The sequence below is a fragment of the Aspergillus sydowii genome (assembly GCF_001890705.1).
Source record: "Aspergillus sydowii CBS 593.65 unplaced genomic scaffold ASPSYscaffold_14, whole genome shotgun sequence".
Lineage (NCBI taxonomy): Eukaryota > Fungi > Ascomycota > Eurotiomycetes > Eurotiales > Aspergillaceae > Aspergillus > Aspergillus sydowii.
In genome coordinates this window covers 810,022-829,092 of record NW_024467872.1, presented here as the reverse complement: position 1 = coordinate 829,092, position 19,071 = coordinate 810,022, and the positions used below count along the sequence as shown (strand labels likewise).

General features: G+C 55.3%; 8 protein-coding genes across 8 annotated transcripts; 5 read left to right on the top strand and 3 right to left on the bottom strand.

Moving 5' to 3' along the window:
* Positions 1-41: 41 nt before the first annotated feature.
* ASPSYDRAFT_50381 (ferritin-like domain-containing protein) lies at positions 42-1,803 on the bottom strand. Its single transcript, XM_040848058.1, has one exon. The coding sequence runs from the start codon at positions 1,720-1,722 to the stop codon at positions 346-348; it is 1,377 nt and encodes a 458-aa protein (XP_040698140.1). The 5' UTR covers positions 1,723-1,803; the 3' UTR covers positions 42-345.
* A 186-nt stretch (positions 1,804-1,989) lies between these two features.
* ASPSYDRAFT_61614 (uncharacterized protein) lies at positions 1,990-8,178 on the bottom strand (the record flags this gene model as incomplete). The annotated part of the gene is made up of 12 exons (XM_040850011.1): positions 1,990-2,160; positions 2,217-3,404; positions 3,456-3,529; positions 3,647-3,754; position 3,876; positions 4,113-4,188; positions 4,213-4,307; positions 4,516-4,569; positions 4,810-4,987; positions 5,205-6,064; positions 6,332-8,002; positions 8,062-8,178. 12 exons carry the CDS (start codon positions 8,176-8,178, stop codon positions 1,990-1,992), a joined length of 4,593 nt encoding a protein of 1,530 aa, XP_040698139.1.
* A 211-nt stretch (positions 8,179-8,389) lies between these two features.
* ASPSYDRAFT_72445 (uncharacterized protein) lies at positions 8,390-9,468 on the top strand (the record flags this gene model as incomplete). The annotated part of the gene is made up of 1 exon (XM_040850646.1): positions 8,390-9,468. The coding sequence occupies one exon, from the start codon at positions 8,390-8,392 to the stop codon at positions 9,263-9,265; it is 876 nt and encodes a 291-aa protein (XP_040698138.1). The 3' UTR covers positions 9,266-9,468.
* ASPSYDRAFT_1162467 (uncharacterized protein) lies at positions 9,273-11,249 on the top strand. The gene is made up of 2 exons (XM_040840106.1): positions 9,273-9,906; positions 9,951-11,249. Exons 1-2 carry the CDS (start codon positions 9,532-9,534, stop codon positions 11,112-11,114), a joined length of 1,539 nt encoding a protein of 512 aa, XP_040698137.1. The 5' UTR covers positions 9,273-9,531; the 3' UTR covers positions 11,115-11,249.
* Positions 11,250-11,461: 212 nt separating this feature from the next.
* Positions 11,462-14,271, top strand: ASPSYDRAFT_50378 (uncharacterized protein). Its single transcript, XM_040848057.1, has 5 exons — positions 11,462-11,618; positions 11,665-11,759; positions 11,818-11,985; positions 12,031-12,183; positions 12,230-14,271. The coding sequence occupies exons 1-5, from the start codon at positions 11,523-11,525 to the stop codon at positions 13,776-13,778; spliced, it is 2,061 nt and encodes a 686-aa protein (XP_040698136.1). The 5' UTR covers positions 11,462-11,522; the 3' UTR covers positions 13,779-14,271.
* ASPSYDRAFT_211252 (HpcH/HpaI aldolase family protein) lies at positions 13,819-14,721 on the bottom strand (the record flags this gene model as incomplete). Its single annotated transcript, XM_040844009.1, has 1 exon — positions 13,819-14,721. The coding sequence occupies exon 1, from the start codon at positions 14,656-14,658 to the stop codon at positions 13,819-13,821; it is 840 nt and encodes a 279-aa protein (XP_040698135.1). The 5' UTR covers positions 14,659-14,721.
* Positions 14,722-15,251: 530 nt separating this feature from the next.
* ASPSYDRAFT_50377 (uncharacterized protein) lies at positions 15,252-17,711 on the top strand. Its single transcript, XM_040848056.1, has one exon. The coding sequence runs from the start codon at positions 15,384-15,386 to the stop codon at positions 17,505-17,507; it is 2,124 nt and encodes a 707-aa protein (XP_040698134.1). The 5' UTR covers positions 15,252-15,383; the 3' UTR covers positions 17,508-17,711.
* Positions 17,712-17,844: 133 nt separating this feature from the next.
* Positions 17,845-19,007, top strand: ASPSYDRAFT_61609 (uncharacterized protein; the record flags this gene model as incomplete). The annotated part of the gene is made up of 6 exons (XM_040850010.1): positions 17,845-17,908; positions 17,956-17,980; positions 18,032-18,050; positions 18,096-18,192; positions 18,237-18,909; positions 18,956-19,007. 6 exons carry the CDS (start codon positions 17,845-17,847, stop codon positions 19,005-19,007), a joined length of 930 nt encoding a protein of 309 aa, XP_040698133.1.
* Between the last annotated feature and the right edge of the window lie 64 nt (positions 19,008-19,071).

Below are 19,071 nucleotides of genomic sequence, written 5' to 3'. Positions count from 1 at the left end.
ACGTCACTCCTCACGCTCTCAGGGTTCCCGAAAAGAGAAGTGTGATATGGACCTTGCTTCCAATGTGACGAGTCCTCGCTGCTCTGAGATTCTAGAAGGAAAAGAGTGGCTTTCATTTGTGGCAATGATTCCTCTTAGGGCTATATGACCCCTGTCTACATCACTCGCCCACGATCCCCACGAGGCACAATAATTTACTCAATATAATAGTTTTTCATTAGGATTTAGGACACGAGTCATTGGCTCCTCGTGGTCTGTACGATGTCCAATGTACTGCGAGTTGCTAGGACCAGTTTGTTACATCCAGTGCTGCAGCCGATGATCCTTGATATTATGCGGTGTAAATCAGCCGGCCATGTACAGTCCAAGGGCGACAATGTGCGGATTCAGCTGCGTCGTGTTAAACGGAGTCACGAACAGGTCCGTGTCGGTCAGCATCACGGCCATTGTCCCGTTGATGATCGCATCGTCTCCAAACACATAACCACTCGGCTGCTCCGTCCATCCCTGATTGGGCCCTGTGATTGTAAGGGGAGAGTAGGTGAGATTCAACTGGCTGCTCCATCCGACGAACTTGGGCTCGCCTGCGGTGGTCGAGGTGGTGTACGAGTTATTGGGCCCAACCTGTTGACCGGGTGGATCCCACTCGAAGAAGACTCTTTTGCCAGGATATGACAGCGGTTCAGATCGGTTCCTGGCGAGTGCAGGGGCGCAGTTATTCCCGACCCCCTGCGCACTGATACAGTTCTCTGCGTGCGTGAGGTTCGAGACAGATGGGTTGGTGATTCGGTCGCCCACTGTCTCGCTCCCATCTGTTGAGGTGTTATTTGCATTGACCCGGTTAATGTTGGGATTGTTCAGAATGTGCAGAGTAGGAAAGTTCTGCCAGGAGAGTCTGGTGGTTCCCTCTGGACAGTAGCTGATATAGGGCGCCAGCATCGTCCACTGCCACGACTGCGGCCATCCATTCTCGAACCAGATTGGCATCGGGGAAAGTCCTGACAGCTGGCGAAATACCATCTGCTGTCGAGCCTCAACCGCAATGGACTGCGAAAGCATCTGCGATACCTCACGCGAGTCAAGATGCGACAAGAAGCCCCAGACCCCGGACTCCCCGAACCGAGTGACGCGTTGCATGAAGTCAACCCACTCGCGCACCGTCTGGTAGGGGTAATCGTATACGCATTGCTTCGGAGCAGCCTCTCCTATCATGTTACTGAGAAGCGTGGCATGTCCAACCTCCTGGTTGGCCATGAATTCGATCAGAGACCGCACCTCGCGGCGCAGCCCAGCGGCCTTGAAGTCCTCGTCGCTGAACCGAGCAAGGCCATCATGGAAGAGATCCAGTTCGATATACTCCTGGTATACACCGAGTGCAATGGACTCGAAGTCCCAGTCGCTCTCGACCATGTATCGAGGCTCGGTCCCATTCGTCCCTAGACCGCCTGCAGGGACATAGGGCGCTGGCATAGGATCCTGCGGCACCCCGTCGGCATTGTAGTACGTTGCGGTCGGATTGGGGGGCAAGGGCTCGATAGAAGGGGCCGCTGTGCCTGGGGCCTGAACTGCTCCAGTGGTGGTTGGTGTTCCTGTATACGAGCCGTGGTAGGGGGCGCTGGTATAGCCGTTTTCGCTGACAATATCTGGGCCTCCAGTATATGCAGGATAGCCCAGTGCTCTTGCCTGGAAGAAGCCAATTGCGAGTATCAATTTATTATGCATATTTTCAAGAGAGGAATATAGTGCTCTGGCATTCGTAGCCTGTAGATGGCAGGACTGTGAAGAAGCGCAACTTCAGACGAGTAATAAACCATCAGATATACATGATGTATTGATGAGCTATGTCTACTTAATTACCAAAAAACAAGGCTTCGCACTGCAATGCCCATCATGCCACCATCCGGATGTAAAGTCCGGAGCTATATACACTAGACGCTCCACATTAGACTCTGAAGCAGGATTGACCATGACCACCAGATGATGTCAGGACTATGCAGACTCGAGATGCTCGACTTTTCCATCCTGTTTTTTGCCCTCCAAGTCCTTGCCAGGGCTCTCCATTTCCAGATCATCTTTGCTGGCATATGCCACCTTGTACACTGTGTGCCAAGGCCTCTCAAACAGCTTGTCGAGAGCCTCGAGAGATCTGCCGGTCGTATCCTGTCGAGACTATTAGCATTGGCCTGGAGTAGAAAGTGGACGTCAATGTATCTTACTGGCATAGCAACGCAAACATAACCCAGCCCTACTAGACAGATAATCCCAAAGAACAGGAACGCGCCCCATCTATGTGTCGCAGCAAGTAAGCTGGGCATTGCCCTCGAGCAGCCAAAGTAGAACGCCCAATGCAGCGCCATGGAAATGGACATGTTCAGGGACCGGATGCGCGTGGGAAAGATCTCTGGCCCGATCAGGTACGGGATGCTGAACCAGCCAATACTCCAGGCGACGGCGTGGAGGTAGATAGCCACGATCGCAGCAGTCGCCGCCCGCTCTGCATTGGGCGAGGCCTTGATATCATCTGCAGACATGTCCTTGGTAGCTCCCAGATAGGCGCCAACAAAAGCAAGAGTGAGAATCTGCAGGGTGATGCCTGTCAAGAGTGACCGTCGGCGGCCCACAAAGTCTACAATAACCACCGCAAATAACAGAGTACTGGTGAACTTGACAATCCCGTAGATTCCCGTCGCCAGGAACTTTGCCTCGTCTCCGTCGATACCCAGATACCCAAAGATGGTCGGGCTATACTGGGTAATCGCGTTGGCCCCGGACCACTGGCTAAACAGCGTCGCCATGAACAGGAGAAAGAAGCGGCGGCGGTTCTCAACGGGGACCAGCGTCTCCTTAAGCAGCTGCCACTGAGAAGCAGAAGAAACCGACTCGAGTTCGTGCAGGAGTTGAGTATCCATGCCAGCCAGCTCGCCAGCCACGACCGGGTGCTCGGCAGGCAAATGGCGCAGCTTGGCCAATACAGCAGCACTCTCTTCTCGTCGACCAACAGAGAGAAGCCACCGAGGCGACTCAGGGCAGACGAACGTTCCAAGTCCCCAGAGCGCGGCGGGGAGCAGCTGGAGGAGAGTTGGGAGCATCCATTGAGTGTTGGTGCCGGCATATTGCCTGGTGACACCGTAGTTGATGAAGAAGCCCAGGACGACCCCCAGCTGCTGACAGGCAGCATACTGAAGCGTCAACAGACCTCGTATGGCCTTGGGCGCGATCTCTGAAATGTAGACAGGTGGCACAATGGTCGTCACCCCAATTCCCATGCCGGTGATGATCCTCGACGCATACAGCCCTCCCAGGTCTCCGTCACATAGCCCTTGTCCCAGCACGCCGGCGATGTATATTAGTGTCCCTAGTCGCAGGGACCAGCGACGGCCGAGTCGGTCATTGAGTGGGAGAACCTGCATCTGATCAGTTCTGTGGTATCTGCATGGAAATGTTCAGGCACTCACTCCCAGACAGCCAAACACGGCACCAGCAGTGGCAATGGATACGATCCAGCCTTTGGTGTCGGCATATTCGTCCTCTGATTGATGGTCAATCCCAAATTGCTTCTTGAAGTGCGACTGAACGACGATGGACGCGATATTGCCTGGTTCGTCCTATTAGCCCGGGACGGTTTGTCTCCATCCAAGTGGCCTACCTTCGTCGAAGCCCTTGGCCACGCCAGCCAAGGCAAAGATCCATGTCACGCTAAAGACATAGGCATTGAAGATGCCTTTGGGTGCCTCGCGCAAAGCCTTCCTCGTGTCTGCGATTAGTCCCATGATATGCAGCCCAGTCACGAAGGTCGAGAGTCAAGGATGCCGAGCAATGGGATACATTCTTGGACTCCCTTTAGATACTTCCAGACAGAACACACTACTCCACACTCTGACACGGGCCCCAGCTTCGGCCAACGGTGTTGGAGACGCCAATGTCCGATCCCGCTGGAGTGATCGGAAATAATCCGCCTCGGGGGGAAGTATTAGTATTGCTTCTTGGACAGCAGCAGCACAAGCAACCAGGATACCTTCGTCCACCATGAACTTCTATCCCGCACCCCCGACACTCCAGGCCGAGGTCTATCTCCGCATCCCTGACTCGCTGCGCTGTACAGGTCAGCCGACGGAGTGGCGTGGTGGCTTCGCTGGGCCCGCATCGGACATCTTCCTGGAGGGCCCGATCTGCACCCCGGATGGAGCTCTGTACCTCGTGGACATTCCTTACGGTCGAATCCTGCGGCTGGACGCGGAGAGACAGGTTACAGAGTGTGCGAAGTATGATGGAGAACCGAATGGGCTCGCTCTGCTCCCGGACGGTTGCTTCGCTGTGGCAGACTACAAGCAGGTACGCCTTTGCAAGCCACCGTGTCCGATTCTTGTTTGTCGTCATTCTAATGCAATGGGAATGTAGGGAATTCTCAAATTTGACCCCCGTTCTGGGAAAACATCACCGCTCCTTACTCGCCGCAATCTAGAGAGATTCAAAGGCCCGAATGACCTGATCGTGGCTTCAAATGGCGACCTCTACTTCACCGACCAGGGCCAAACAGGACTGACTGATCCAACTGGGTGTGTCTATAGGCTCTCTCCAACTGGAAAGTTGGACTGTCTTGTGTCCAACGGGGTCTCTCCCAATGGTCTCGCACTTTCGCCGGACGAGAGGTTCCTGTACGTGGCGATGACCCGCGCAAATGCTGTCTGGCGTCTACCATTGCACGCCGACGGAACAACTACAAAAGTCGGACTGTTCTTCCAGTCATTTGGAAATGCAGGCCCCGACGGGCTGAAGGTTGACGAGGAGGGAAATGTCCTGATCTGCCACCCCAGTCTCGGCTCTGTGTTCGTCGTCGATGCAGAGGGAGTGCCCAAGGCGAGGATAGTTACTGCGCCGGAGGGAGGAAAGAATCTCACAAACTGCTGCTTTGGAGGTGAAGACGGTCGGACGTTGTTTATTACGGACAGCTTGAAAGGGAATGTGCAGTATGTTAGATGGCACTGCGCTGGGATGGACTGGAAAAAGAGTAGAAAAAGAGTCTAGACATAAAGCATTGTATAACAAGAGATTCTATTGTTTAATTCTGCCTATTCGCTTAATTCCGCTCAATACTAGACAGATAATTATACAAATTGTCCACCGCTGCCATGGAACTCGCCCTCTGCGCTGTGTCTGTGGCAGCCCCGATATGCGGCGTGCTGACGACGTTGAGATTCTCCCACAGCTTTCCATATTTCTCGACTGAAGGAGGCTCCTGCTCGTGACAGTCCAGTCCAGCACCCCAGAGATGTCCCTCGGACAGGACTCGCGTCAAGTCCTCCTCGTTGACAATGCCTCCCCGGGCCGCGTTTATAAGGATGGCGTCGGGCTTCATCTGTCGCAGCTCAGTGTACGAGAGGAGATTCCGGGTCTCGTCAGTTAATGGAATATGCAGAGTAAGCACGTCAGCCTGTTCGATAACCTCCTGGATACTCTGAGCCCGGCGATGTGGTAACTGAGGCCATGCGCCTTCCGGCATATAAACATCGTAGGCAATCAACTCTGCATCGAACCCGCGGTGGAAGATCTCTGCGACAGTGCGTCCAATGTTGCCCATGCCAATAACACCGACCATCTTCTTGTGAAGTGTCAGCCCCGTGCATGTCTCCTTGGGGACCGGCGCTGTCATCTGGCGTGTAGTGATGGATCGAATGGTTCGAGCGACGGTCATGGTGAGTGCAACCACCAGCTCAGCCACGTCTCTGGCATTTGCACCGGGCGTGTTCAAGATCTTGATCCCCCGCTTTGCACAGGCAGCCTGGTCAATCTTGTCGATACCGACACCATGCTTACCGATCGCGATGAGGTTGGGAGAGCGGGCGATGTCGTCTGCTGTGATATAGGAACCCCGGATAACTACCGCCGACGCATTCTCCCTCCAGTTGTTCAACTCCTTATCGCCTGAAGCTACAACGTTCCAGAGCGTCCTTGCGTGCTCGACAGCGTCGGGGTGAAGTGTGTCTAACAAGTAGACTGTTCGCTTGTCGCCGGACAAGGGGGCGTGCGATGCCGGTTCGGGGGAGTAGCTGATTCCAGGCGCCATCTTTTGTGAATTTCAAGTATCGGTACAGACAGACAGAAACCTGCGCCTTCGAGTCATTCATATATATCTCCCAGCTATTCCGATCCTCATCGGACATGCCCCAGGCTCAGTCCAAAGGCGTGTCACATCGTCGGACTGGGGCCGGACCACTTCCGAAGAAAGTCCTGGATCAGCAGGCGAATCCCACCTGGGATTTCGGGCGGGAGACACTGCAATAGCTACTCTAGTTAGCCTGGAAAACCGATGTGGTAGTGATGGGATACACACCGAGACGTCGTCCGACTTCCCCAGGGCCGTGTCCGAAACTGCCAGCAAGACCCTCCGGAAGACCTTGACGCCAGAGAAGCGCTCTCCCAGGGCAGTGAGGATGGCAACGCACTTGTTAACTACGCCGGCATCTGTCAGAGTATGTGCCGATGGAGAGAGACTCCCAATACAGATAACGGCGACTCCAGCCGCAAAGATATCGTAGCCGTCTGTGAAGGCCGTGATCGACGACGCATGGTCTAGACTACGATACATGTGCTCGATCATCTGCTCACAGCTACTCCGTACATCGTGCTCGATCTCTAACTGGTGCGAACCAGGTATGAAGTCGCTATGGGCCTGGCCTGTCGTAACGTACAATGGCAGCACCTGGACCAACACCCGACAGGAGAGTCGGTGGATATGGTTCCTTGCAGCCTCGTTCGAGGCCAGGAACGAGCGCAGCTCCCTGGGGACCTCTCGCCAGAAGCAGATATTTCTATAGTGGAATACCGGGCATCGCTCGTCGCTGTCGCGCATGCTCGAGGTGAGTTTTGCATGCATTAGCAGATGCAGTTCAAAGGCGTCCTTGCCTTCGTCGTTAGGGGATAGTTGGTGTGGGAGTGAAAGCGAAATATCCTCATCTTGAATGCCAAATGGTCGGTCCATGATGGTGCACAGGGTGCGGTCAAACATATATAGAGTCCAGAAGAGATACCTCCTCTTGGTGATTATTTCCACCGGCAGAGGAGAATCCCCTTCCTGGTCTTTATGGAGCCCAAAGGCGATGGATCTCTTCATCGCCAATCCAAGTAGATGCCACGAGGACCCTCCATTTGGGCTTAACATGGAGTATACAATGAGCAGCAACAGGCAATGAACTAGGCTGAGATAGTTTCCGGACTGCAGTATCCGGGGCAGCAGCTTGACGGCCGCCGAGTGCAGACCCTGGGCCAGCAGGTCAACTCGACCAGACTGGGGAGACAGTAGCATGCCAATGGCAAGTGCAAGGTAGACACTGAAATCGCGGTGACTGCGCGCAGAGTCAACTGCATCACTAGAGGGACCAATGCTGTCGGCAAAGAAGCCCTCGTACTGCTCCTCCAGCTCCTTTCTGTCGAAGTGCAGGTAGAACATGCTGATCTGCTGCAGAAAGCGATCCAGAAACGGCGCCATGCTGTCCCTGCTGAGAGCCTGCAAGGGATCTGAGAATGCGAGGAAATTCCACTGCGATGCCTCCTCGTCGGTGCTGCGAGACTGCGATGGGCTGCCACCATTCAAGCTCAGCATTGCCTGCAGCATTTCGCTCAATTCCAGCTGTCGAGGAAATCCGCTGGCGCCGTCGCGAGGTTCGGCCATCGCACTGCGCGAAAGGAATCCAATTTCTCCCATCGCAGCCTGCACCGAGCTATCCAGGCCACCATGGCTGTCGGGGGGGACAGAGGGCGTCGCGTCATCCCCAGCGTCCTCCCCAGCGTCCTCCCCAGCGTCCTCCCCAGCCACGCGCCGTCGCTTTCGCTGGGAGAGCGACTCGAGGACATGGATCCGCTGTTTCAGCGACTCAACATAGCCAGGCAGTGCAGCATGCGACAGGCCGCTGTTATCCTCAGAGGGCTCGACGCGGATCTGTCGCGGACTGCAGCGGGCGCTGGCCTCGATGCAGGCCGAACAAGTGGGAATCAGCCGGTCGCACTGCTTCAATTAGCCTCGCCGTGGGCCGTGGATACCGGTACTGAATTATGGGCGCAAACCTTCTGCTTTCGCTTCCAGCAACGCTCGCAGGCCTGGGGGCGCTTGGTCGGGGTCGAGCTGGCGGACATCGGAGTCGGACGGTCCCTCTGCGTCGGGGTGCTGGCACTGGCAGCCATATCTGGCGCAGTCGTCTTCGGAGTCTGCAGGTGCATTGACCATTGTAGACTGCTCCATTCTCGCGTAGCGCGTGGCTTGGTCTTTGTAGGCAGCCGGGGGATTTCCGGTGCGCGTTCTCCATCGGAAATGTTCCGGTGTCGCTGTCTTGCTGGATATCAGCAACCCCCTCCTCCATGCATCACTCCTCCGTGGAAGCGATTATCGTTTACAATGTGGCCTGGTGACTCCCACGCCAGCGCCTGGGACTGCCATATTCATTGCTGGGATCCTGTGCGGCACCCATATAGACTAGGCCGGGTGTACACCCCACCCCCCGCCCTGCTGGAATCTTTCTTGCAGGACAGTCCACTCCGCCATGTTATGGTCGTGCAGGCTTCGGTCGAAGATGGATACTCTGGATTAGTAGCAACGCTATCACATTGTCAAAGGCACCATCCGGACGTCGTCATCCGGGGCACCATTGCGCTTCAAGGGCCGTGGGTCGAGCCGGACACGGCTACGCTGGATTCTCTACACAAGTTAGGCGTACGGTCAATCCGCATTCACGGTTTTCACAGCAGTCCAGGTGATGAGTGTAATACCATTTACACGCTGCTGCAGTCGCTGGCTCGTTCCTACGCCGTCCGGGCTCTAGGCTGGACAGTCTCCGCGCAGTTGCCACTCCGCACATGGGCAGCCTTGCAGGAGAGGTTGCTTACAGACCCAGCCCTAGCTAACCTCCACCTGATTGCAGACCACAATGGATGTGCCACGCCAGCTGGCGCGGGGAGCGCTAATTTCGCATCCTTTCTGGAGCTCCTCCGCGCAAAGAGGGCAAGCGTCAAGGTCTCTGCATTGTACCGACGAAGCCCCGGCAACACCAACGCCATGCAGCCCATAATTGAAGCATTTGCGCATACAGCACCTGGTGCTCTACTCTGGGGAAGCGACTGGCCGCATTGCGACAGTACCGCTGGAGGTCACGAGCTGCCTCCTCTCCGGGGCCCAGCAGAGGTGGCCGAAGAGCTGCAGCTGTTGCAAAGCTGGCTTACAGCGGACCAATGGAGGATGATGATGGAAGAGAACCCCAAGGCGATCTTTGCCTAGCAGACAGGTCCTGCTAAGACATAGTTAAGCAATAGTCAAGGGACGACAAGGCGCCGAAGCATATACCACGAGTGGACCCTTGGGCCGGACGATTTCCGATGAGACGGCGGGGAGAAAGTCTGGGAGAAAATCTGGGAGAAAGGTCTGGGGAGTCTGGGAGTCTGGGAGTCTGGGGTTTTGTATTTTTTCGTTGTATTCTGCATTTATAAAAATCATCTGCTTTGCTGACTGCTGAGTCTTGGGATGTATTATAACATCGTTCCATAATGCCTCCCTCTGTTGCCTCTACCAAAGCCGACCTGGACAAGGATGTCTGGGTCGAAAGCTCAAACCGCCATAATGGATCCTTGGATGTCATGGCTGTATATAATTCCTACGACGAGGAGTTCATCAAGACGACAGAAGCTCAACTACGGCGCAAGATAGACACGCGCATCCTGCCCCTGATCGTGATCATCTACCTGCTCAACTACCTCGACCGCAACTCCATCACGCAGGCGCGTCTGTACGGCCTGCAGGAGGACACCGGAGTCAAGGGTGCTCAATATCAGACGGCCATCTCGATTTTCTCCGCTGGGTACATTGTGATGCAGCTGCCGTCTGCTCTGTTAATGACGAAAATGCGGCCCTCTCTGTATCTGGTAGACATCCCGCGCTTCTCGTCTGATCCTCGCTAACATCGCAGCCATGCTGTATTATTATCTGGGCAATCGTTAGCGGCTGCACCTCAGCTGTCACCAGTCCAGCCGGCCTGCTGGTGTTGAGGTTCGTGCTTGGGATTGTCGAGGCGCCGTTCTTCCCCGGGGCCATCTTCTATCTCAGCGCCTGGTATACAAAACGCGAGCTGGGTGTGCGCATGGCCCTGCTGATCTGTGGGTTGCTTCTGTCCAACGCCTTTGCGGGCCTAATTTCGGCAGGGATTCTCTCTGGCATGGCCGGAGTCGGTAATCTCGCAGCCTGGCGGTGGTTGTTCTTTCTCGAGGGCATCGCCACTGTTCTTCTTGGACTGCTGGCCATGATTGTCCTTCCAGACTTCCCAGGAACCACAAAATGGCTCAGCGAGGCCGAGAGGGTGATCGCACAAGCCCGTCTCGCCGTGGACGCAGGCAGTCCCGATCTCCTGGACGAAGGAAAGGTGCCCATGGTGCGCGGCATCGGACGAGCACTGCGCGACTATCGGGTCTGGCTGCTGGCCTGTCTACAGATGGCCACGACAGCGTCCATTTCATACTCGCATTTCTTCCCCACGCTCATCCAGGAGATTGGCTTCGAGAACAACACCATCGTCCTACTGCTAACATCACCCCCATACCTGTTTGCCTTCTTCTGGGCCCTGGGGTTCGCCTGGTCTGCAGATCGGATGCAGGTGCGGTCTCCCCAGGCAGGCTTCTCGCAGGTCATTGCGATCGTGGGTGCAGTTCTGCTGGTCGCGACCCCCCGACGCCTCCAATGGGCGCGGTACGCATTCACCTTCCTGGTCTCTGCCGGGACATTTGGCGTCTACTCCACCACCTACGCCTGGCTCTCGTCGACCATCACCCACCCACCGGTAAAGAGAGCAGCAGCCATCGGAATCGCCAATACGTGCGCGAATCTGGCCTCGCTGTATGCGAACTACTTCTGGCTGGACAAGTACGGGCCCACATTCCAGGTCTCCTGGGGATGCATCCTAGCCTTTCAGGTCCTGGGTTTTTCTAGTATTTTGACTCTAAGGTATCGGCTTCGCCGTGCTAACCGTCGCTTTGAGCGTCTCAGTGCGGCGATTGACAGCAGTGATACGGCTGCGTTGGCGGGTCTGGATGATGATGAGCGGCGTGCTGTGGTGGCTGGATTTAGGTATATAACATAGAATTAGATAATATATATAAAATGGAACAGTCAACAATTCGAATATAAAAACACCGGTAGCGTCTAGCTGGCCTTTTGTACTATTTTATATGTCGACAGTTTATATATCGTGGCAGTAGTAGTAATTCCTTTCCAGTCGGGATGCACTGTTTATATATTACTGCCACAAACCAAGAAAAAGTAAAGAAAAGAAGGAAGAAAAAAAAAAAAAAAAAAAAAAACCCCAAACAGAATTCAAGCAAATTCAAGCAAATCAACTTGGAGAGATGACATGATTCAGTGTGAGCCATTCAGTCTTAAGCGACCGGGGAATCTCCGACCGTCCGTCCCCCGCGACTCAGCTTCATCCCCAGATCAGCCCCGGATTCTTCCCATGCTTGATTCTTGGACAGCAGCAGTCACCGCATGCATGTCCGATAGATCTTACAGCTGGACGATGGCGACTGTCGATTCCCGATTCCCGCGCCTCCCTGCGTGCCATGCCTGCTACTCGAAAAAGGTCAAGGTCGGTGTCTGCCTCGGCCCAGAACTGCGCCAGACTGACAGTCCAGTGCGATAATAATCGGCCGAAATGTGCGCCTTGCGTGCGCAGCGGAGCAGAATGCATTACGCTTGGCCTTGATGGCCATCAGCCGGTATCTCGAGGGTAGTCTCTTTTTCTCCCTGTGAAGCCGGGCTACCTTCTCATCTTCTCACCCGTGTAGGTACATCACCGAACTCGANCAGAAAGTCCGGTCGCTCCAGAGCAACCTGAAAAATGCCATCGTTGACCTGCCTGATGACGGAGCTGTAGATGGTGAGAGCAGGAAACGGAGGAACAGTACGCGCTCAACATACAGCTCGCCCAACTTCACCGAAGGAGCGGGGCTGAGGTACTACTCTGGCCCTTGAACCTGGATCGATGCTAATTATGGCAGTTTCATGCGACCGCTGTTTTCCGATCCTGGCTGGAGAGCGCATAATCCCACGATCCTGCAGAATCTGTCGCGGTCTGCGCGCCTGGCGGAGGCCACAGTCACCCCGAATGGCCTGCCCTCTGCAGAGGATGCGCGGGTTATTTTCGACAATTAGTATGTATCCATAGAAGGCTTTTATAATCATATACTAACAAAGCAGTCTTAACGGGGGCCATGTTCTGAATCCGTTCCTGCTCCGTCGAGAGATAGAAGACGTCTACCAGCGCGTCTTCCTCTCTGGAAAGGAAGAATCGCAGTCGGCATCGCACGATCTATTTCGTGCCTTCATGTTGCTCGCCACTGGTTCGATCCAGTCGTATCGCCGGGGAGCGCACCAGTGGCATCCGTACGGGTACTTCCTGTCTGCCATGCAGCACTTCAAGTCCGACTTCCTGTCGCGCGGTATCCAGTCGATCCAGGACCTGCTGCTGGTGGGCCGGTTTGGCATCTATCATCACATCGGGACGTCTATTTGGGAGCTCACCCAGCTCTGCATTCGTCTCTGCATCGAGCAGGGTCTGCACAAGCCACCCACCACCCGCAAGGGCCTGCTCCAGGAGCAACTGGAACGCAGGGTGTTCTGGGAATGCTACGTAATTGACCGATACAGTTCCATTACCCTCGACCGGCCGTTGGCCATCTCAGATCGAGATATACGCGTCTTACTGCCCGTCGACGCCAATGACGAGGAACTGGAGGCCGCCGAGAGCTCTATCTCAGACCTCGACCTCTTCCAAGTCTCTCCCCGAATCCGGTCAGGACATTCGGAGCTGACGGTGTTCTTTACCTCTGTGCGTCATCGCCAGATCACATCCAAGATCCACGGTCTGTTCCAGTCCAAAGGCCCGCCAGGCGGTGCTGCTCCATCTGTCACAGCCACCGGGCGCATATACGCCAACTTGTACCGGCTCCTGGACGAGCTGGACGACTGGCGACGGTCGAATCCTGTCTTTGAGAATCCCCGGTGTCTGTACGAAACGCAGGATTGGTTTGACCTGCGATGGATGCGCGAGCGACTGATTCTGGTGCGGAAGGCCATGGATCTGGTTCCGAAGCGTGGTAATATCCCTCCTCGCGACCTTCTTTCGCTCTGTCTGCAAAATGCCACCAAAGTCATTACTGTATACTGCCGACTGTATGGAAGCCAGCAAATGACCTACACCCGGAGCTACTTCCAGACCCTTTTCACCGCAGGGCTCTCTGTTTTGTTCTACCTGTCCGTGACACCCGATCCAGATCCGGGCACAGTCGATCAGGCAATGGACGCGCTTGCGCAGTGTGAGCAGGGATTGAAAGAGCTCGGAGATGATCTGCCAGACGCAGCTCAGTATGTTGCTGTCTACGAGGCGTTATACCGGCATATATCGCACAAACTGAGGCAAAACGGGCGATGGAGTGGCCTGGCATCTTCCAATGTGCATTCATATGCCCAGCTCCATTCTAACCATCACCCCGTAGAGGATAACATATCTCATACGCAGCTTCTTTCGGGCGTGCTCGGAGAATGGCCGCTGCCGACTCCCAACAGCCTCCCTGCTGGCACGGACGACTCGATTGGCAGTCAACCACCGATACCAGAGGAGCTGCTATCCTTCGGTACGCTCTTCTGGGACGACACCGTGTGGAACATGGAGGCTGGACTTGGGGAGTACGCATACGGAAATCCACACGGCATCCCAGCCTGGGACGATGGGACGTTTCCATTATAAACAGGACAGAAAGCGTTCTATTATGCTAAAATACAAAATACTATTGCTGAGCCCTCGCCTTCTCAACCCGTTCGCTGATTTCTGCGTAATTCTGCGTAATCTTCTTCATCCCAGCCTGTAGAATCGCGCCATCTGCACCGCTGAGCGACCATGTTGCCCCCAGCGCGAACCACCTTTCCAGCAGGTCCAGCCTGCCTCCAATCCCTCCGATACCAATTGGCTTCCCAGCCTTCTTCCCAGCGAGCACAATCCTCTCCACCGAATTTTGATACAGCGGGCTGTCGTACTGTCCTGGAATCCCCAGATCGGTGCACAGATCGTTCGACCCGATCAGGATACCGTCCACGCCGTCGACAGCGAGATACTGCTCAGCCAGCTCAACCGCAACAGGCGTCTCAACCATCGGAATCAGCATCGTCTCGCGATTCAGAACCTCATTCTGCACCTTCGTCGGCAGATGCTGAAAGTTCAGGATGGGCTGGTTATTCGCAGACCCGCGCGTGCCCACGGGGGGATATTTCGCATGCTTAACCAGCTCCTTCACTTCCTCGACAGAGTCCACATGCGGGACCACCACCGCCGCAGCGCCGGCGTCGAGAATGCGACTGATATGCCAGTGCGACTTGGACGGGGAGCGGACGATCGGCGACACGCCCGCGGAGAGACACGCGAGGATGAGCTGCGCGATTGTCTGGAAGTTGAGGGCCGAGTGCTCCATGTCGATGAAGACAGCTTCGAATCCGGCCATGCGCGCCATCATCGCGACTTCGTTCCCCGTCCAGAACTTGATGGACATGACGGGGCAGATCTGGCCGCTAGTGACGCGTGTCCGGAAGGGCGCGTTCACGGCGACGGTGTCTTGGGGGGCGATGGATCCCATTGTGATTGTATAGAAGGGTTGGACGTTATCAGCTGCAGACTGCAATAGACTCTAAGGGACAGTTTTCCCGGGTTGATGTCTTTTAAAGGCTGGATGGTGTACCGTATGCGACGGGATTTCTCCGACAGCTTCGGGCCTCGTCCGGTCCCACCGTTGTCGTTCTTTCCATTGTCCGATACGGATGAGTCTCTTACTCTCTTCTACCTGTTCAAGTCTTAGTTGGTCTGGAGAATTGGGCTCATCTTGTTGATTGTTATCGCTCTGAAGCTATTGTTCTTTCCTCATACTCCCCGATCGCCTTCCGCACTCCGACACGCCTCCGATGACTTTTATAGCGCCGAATTAATCCTGATGAATCTTGCGTGTTTCATACAATAGCTGGTGTCGCAGCGGGAATGCATCTCGTTATACATGCTTCTGTTTCGTAATGCATGATGTACCCGTTCACTGTCACCATAGCTTTCTACCATGATTGGCCATGACAGTCTAGACTGGTAAACATTCCAATTGGCCTGACTCAGAGACTGAAGATGTGATCCAATGGCCAGTCCTGGATGTTGTTCCCACCACTCAGCAGTGTCCACGACATGCTCCACCATCCATGGATTTGTCGCGGCGAGATGGAGAGACCGAGCAGAGGCCGAGGAGAACCGGATCATGATTCATGATGCCTTGAATGTCCTTGACTCTCCTCCTGGCAACCTCTGTGCAGCCAGTATGGGAAGATGACGCTGAACGGACAGCTATCCGCGCTTTCTCTACAGGACCACCACCAAGAACACCAAGATAAGCCAGTTGAGACTACGCATCAAGATGTCTGCTCGCCTGTGTCTGATGTCATGATCGCGACGAATAGCGGCCCTGTACCTGCGCACCCTCGCCCTCCCTCTCCCTCGCTGAGTCGCATCTACCGTTTGACGCCTGTCCCAACTCTCGTCCTCGACCCGTCCATGTCCATTGTCGAGGTCTCCGACAGTCATTTCGCCATTTCCGGCCAGTCGCGCGACTCCCTCCTCCATGCGACCGTCGGTGATCTCGATCCAGAGGCGATTCCTGCCCCCAACATTCCGACCCTCTACGGCGCATTACGCGCGGCCTGTGCGACTCGAGAGACCCAGCTAATCGAGCATATCCTTGTGAACAATAAGGTCGCACACAGTCTTAGGGTGACTCCCATATTCGACGGGTCAACCCTGCTCTATGTCGTGTTGGAGGCGCAGAAGCTCACGGAAGAGGCCCTGAACAACCAGCATGGATACATGAACGAGACCTACAAGACCCTCGTCGACACAGTCACGGACTATGCGATCTTCATGCTCGACCCGCACGGGCGCATCGCCACCTGGAATGCAGGCGCGGCCGTTCTCAAGGGATACAAAGCAGAGGAGATCATCGGCAAGCACTTCTCCATCTTTTACAGCCCCGAGGACAGGGCGAACGGCAAGCCAGCAAGGGCGCTCGACGTGTGCATGCGCGAGGGCCGGATCGAAGACGAGGGCTGGCGATATCGACGCGATGGCTCCAGATTCTGGGCCAACGTGCTTATCACCCCGATCTACCAGTTCGGGCAGCATGTCGGCTTCGTAAAGATCACTCGCGACCTCACGGAGCGCAAGGAGGCCGAGGCGCGTATGATCACGGCGTTCGAGGAGTCGTCGCGACTCAAGACGGACTTTTTGGCCAATATCAGCCATGAGATTCGCACGCCGATGAACGGGATGCAGATGGCCATGACCATGCTGGCCGATACAGGGCTGTCGCCGCAGCAGGCCGAGCATGCTACCATCGTTCAAGACTCAATGTCGCTGCTGCTTCAGATCGTCAACGACGTGCTAGACTACTCGAAACTGTCGTCTGGCTCGTTCTCGCTGCACGCTGACATGGTCGACGTGAGGGACGTTGTTGGCGCCGTCGTGCGCAACTGTCGAACATCGCTCAACGACGGGGTAGAACTGACGACGTCTATTCCTCCAGATTTCCCTAAGCGATTGCAAGGAGATCCTCTCAGGTACAGGCAGGTCCTGCAGAACCTGGTGAACAACGCCGTCAAGTTCACCGAAACGGGCTCCATTCGCGTGTCGATATCCTGCTCCGTCGACGAACAAGAACCTGGCGTTTCTACCATAAAAACAGAAGTAATAGACACTGGAATTGGCGTCCCCGATAGTGCAATCCATACCCTCTTTACGCCCTTCACCCGCTGCGCCGATTCAACCAGACGCAAGTATCAAGGCACCGGTCTGGGCCTCTCCATCTGTAAGAGTCTTGCAGAGCTCATGCAGGGGACGGTAGGATACGCTCCCAACCCAGGCCACCATGGTAGCATCTTCTGGTTCACCGCGAAAATGGGCAGCGGATCCATCGCATTACCACCCTCGACGCCAAAGCGAGACAGCTCCTCCTCAACGCCCGTACAGCCCGACTTTGCGACCGAAATCCGGACCCTCGCGCCCTGCAAGCACGTCCTACTGGTGGAAGACAACATCGTCAATCACACGGTGATGCTGAAGCTCCTGCATAACATCGGCTTTGAGCGAGTCGACGGGGCGTGGAATGGCGCCGAGGCAGTGCGTCTGGTCAATCAGAAGCCGCTATCATACGACGCCGTGCTAATGGACGTTTCCATGCCGGTCATGGATGGTCTAGCGGCGACAGTTCAAATCCGCGAGATGGGTCTGCAGCTTCCGATTATTGCAATCACTGGGAATGCCATGAAAGGCGACGCGGAGACGTACATGGCCAAGGGGATGAACGACTGCATTGACAAGCCGGTGCACCGCGACCAGCTGGTGAAAGTATTATGGAAGTGGATTGGGGATGGAGAGTCAGGTCAGTCTAATTCATTATAGCGACTTTAGGAGATAGAATTGTGTCTACTATTATGGAGCTGCCTGGGCCTGGGTGTTAGGGTACGCAGTGGACTCGGACACCCTCCGAACAGCGCAGTGATTAAGAATTAGGAATGTACGATTGCATCGGTCTGGAGACAAAGCGGAGCTGTAACTAGCATTAGGGGAATTAAAGGCGTTGATTGCGCGATATTTGGTCGGAAAGATCCGAGTCTGGGAGCTTTGGGAGAGGCTTCGTCCGATAATCGGCGATTCCACCCTCTATATACAGCGACCTTCAAATCCAGTGCTTAGTGCGTAGTGTAGACCGTGTGCACTGTAATCAATATACTGCAGGATGTCGGTCCAGAAAGCTCCCCGTGAGATCAAGAAGAAGGATGTCACTCTCAGCAACCTTCTACGTGAGCCCTCCACTCCACTGGTTGGAGACGCCTGGCTAACTATACAGTCGGCGCGTCGCTGAACATGTTCGAGTACGTAGACGTGCACAATGCCTGAACTTGCTTACTGACGTTATCCTTCAGGGTTACCTCTCTCGGCCAGGTATGCTTTCTTGCAGTACAGTTCTAGTTCGTACTAACTTTGCAGCCCCTCGAAGTCATCAAAACCACCATGGCCGCCCACCGCAAAGACTCCTTCCCCTCTGCCATGCGACGCGTCTGGGCAAGAGGAGGTCTCTCAGGCTGTACGTACCCCTCTTTTAATCCAACACTACCTAACAGTTTGCAGTCTACCAAGGCCTAATTCCATGGGCATGGATCGAAGCCTCCTCAAAAGGCGCCGTGCTCCTCTTCGTCGCCTCCGAAGCCGAATACCACATCAAACGCCTCGGCGCCGCAGACGTCTTCGCCGGAATCGGTGGCGGGATGATCGGGGGCGTCGCGCAGGCATACGCCACCGTGGGCTTCTGCACCTGCATGAAGACAGCAGAGATCACACGGTCCAAGCTCGCGTCGGAGGGAACAAAGCCCCCCAGCACACTCGAGATGTTCCGCAACATCTACCGCACCGAGGGTCTCCGCGGGATCAACAAGGGCGTGCACGCGGTCGCCATCCGACAGGTGACGAACTGGGGGTCTCGCTTTGGATTCTCGCGGCTAGCAGAGGACGCGATCCGGCGCGCAGCAGGGAAGGAGGACGGCCATAAACTGAATGCCGTTGAGAAGGTCCTTGCGTCGTCGATTGGAGGTGGTTTATCGGCGTGGAACCAGCCGGTTGAGGTGATCAGGGTTGAGCTGCAGAGTATGAAGAAGGCTCCATCTAGGCCCTCGAATATGACGATTGCCAGCGCGGCGAAGTACATATACCGGGAGAATGGCATTCGGGGGTTATACCGTGGAGCGACGCCGCGGATTGGGCTGGGGATCTGGCAGACGGTGTGCATGGTTGCGTTGGGAGACATGTATGTGTTTAGATGGTTTATTTGACTTGATGCTGACTGTGTGCAGGGCCAAAGATGCGGTCGAACGGGTTACTGGAGAGCGGGCTGGTGGCCATTAACATAGATTTATAGATTTATAGAATATCAAAAGTTCAAACTTTCAGATACTGTCGGTGCAGTGTG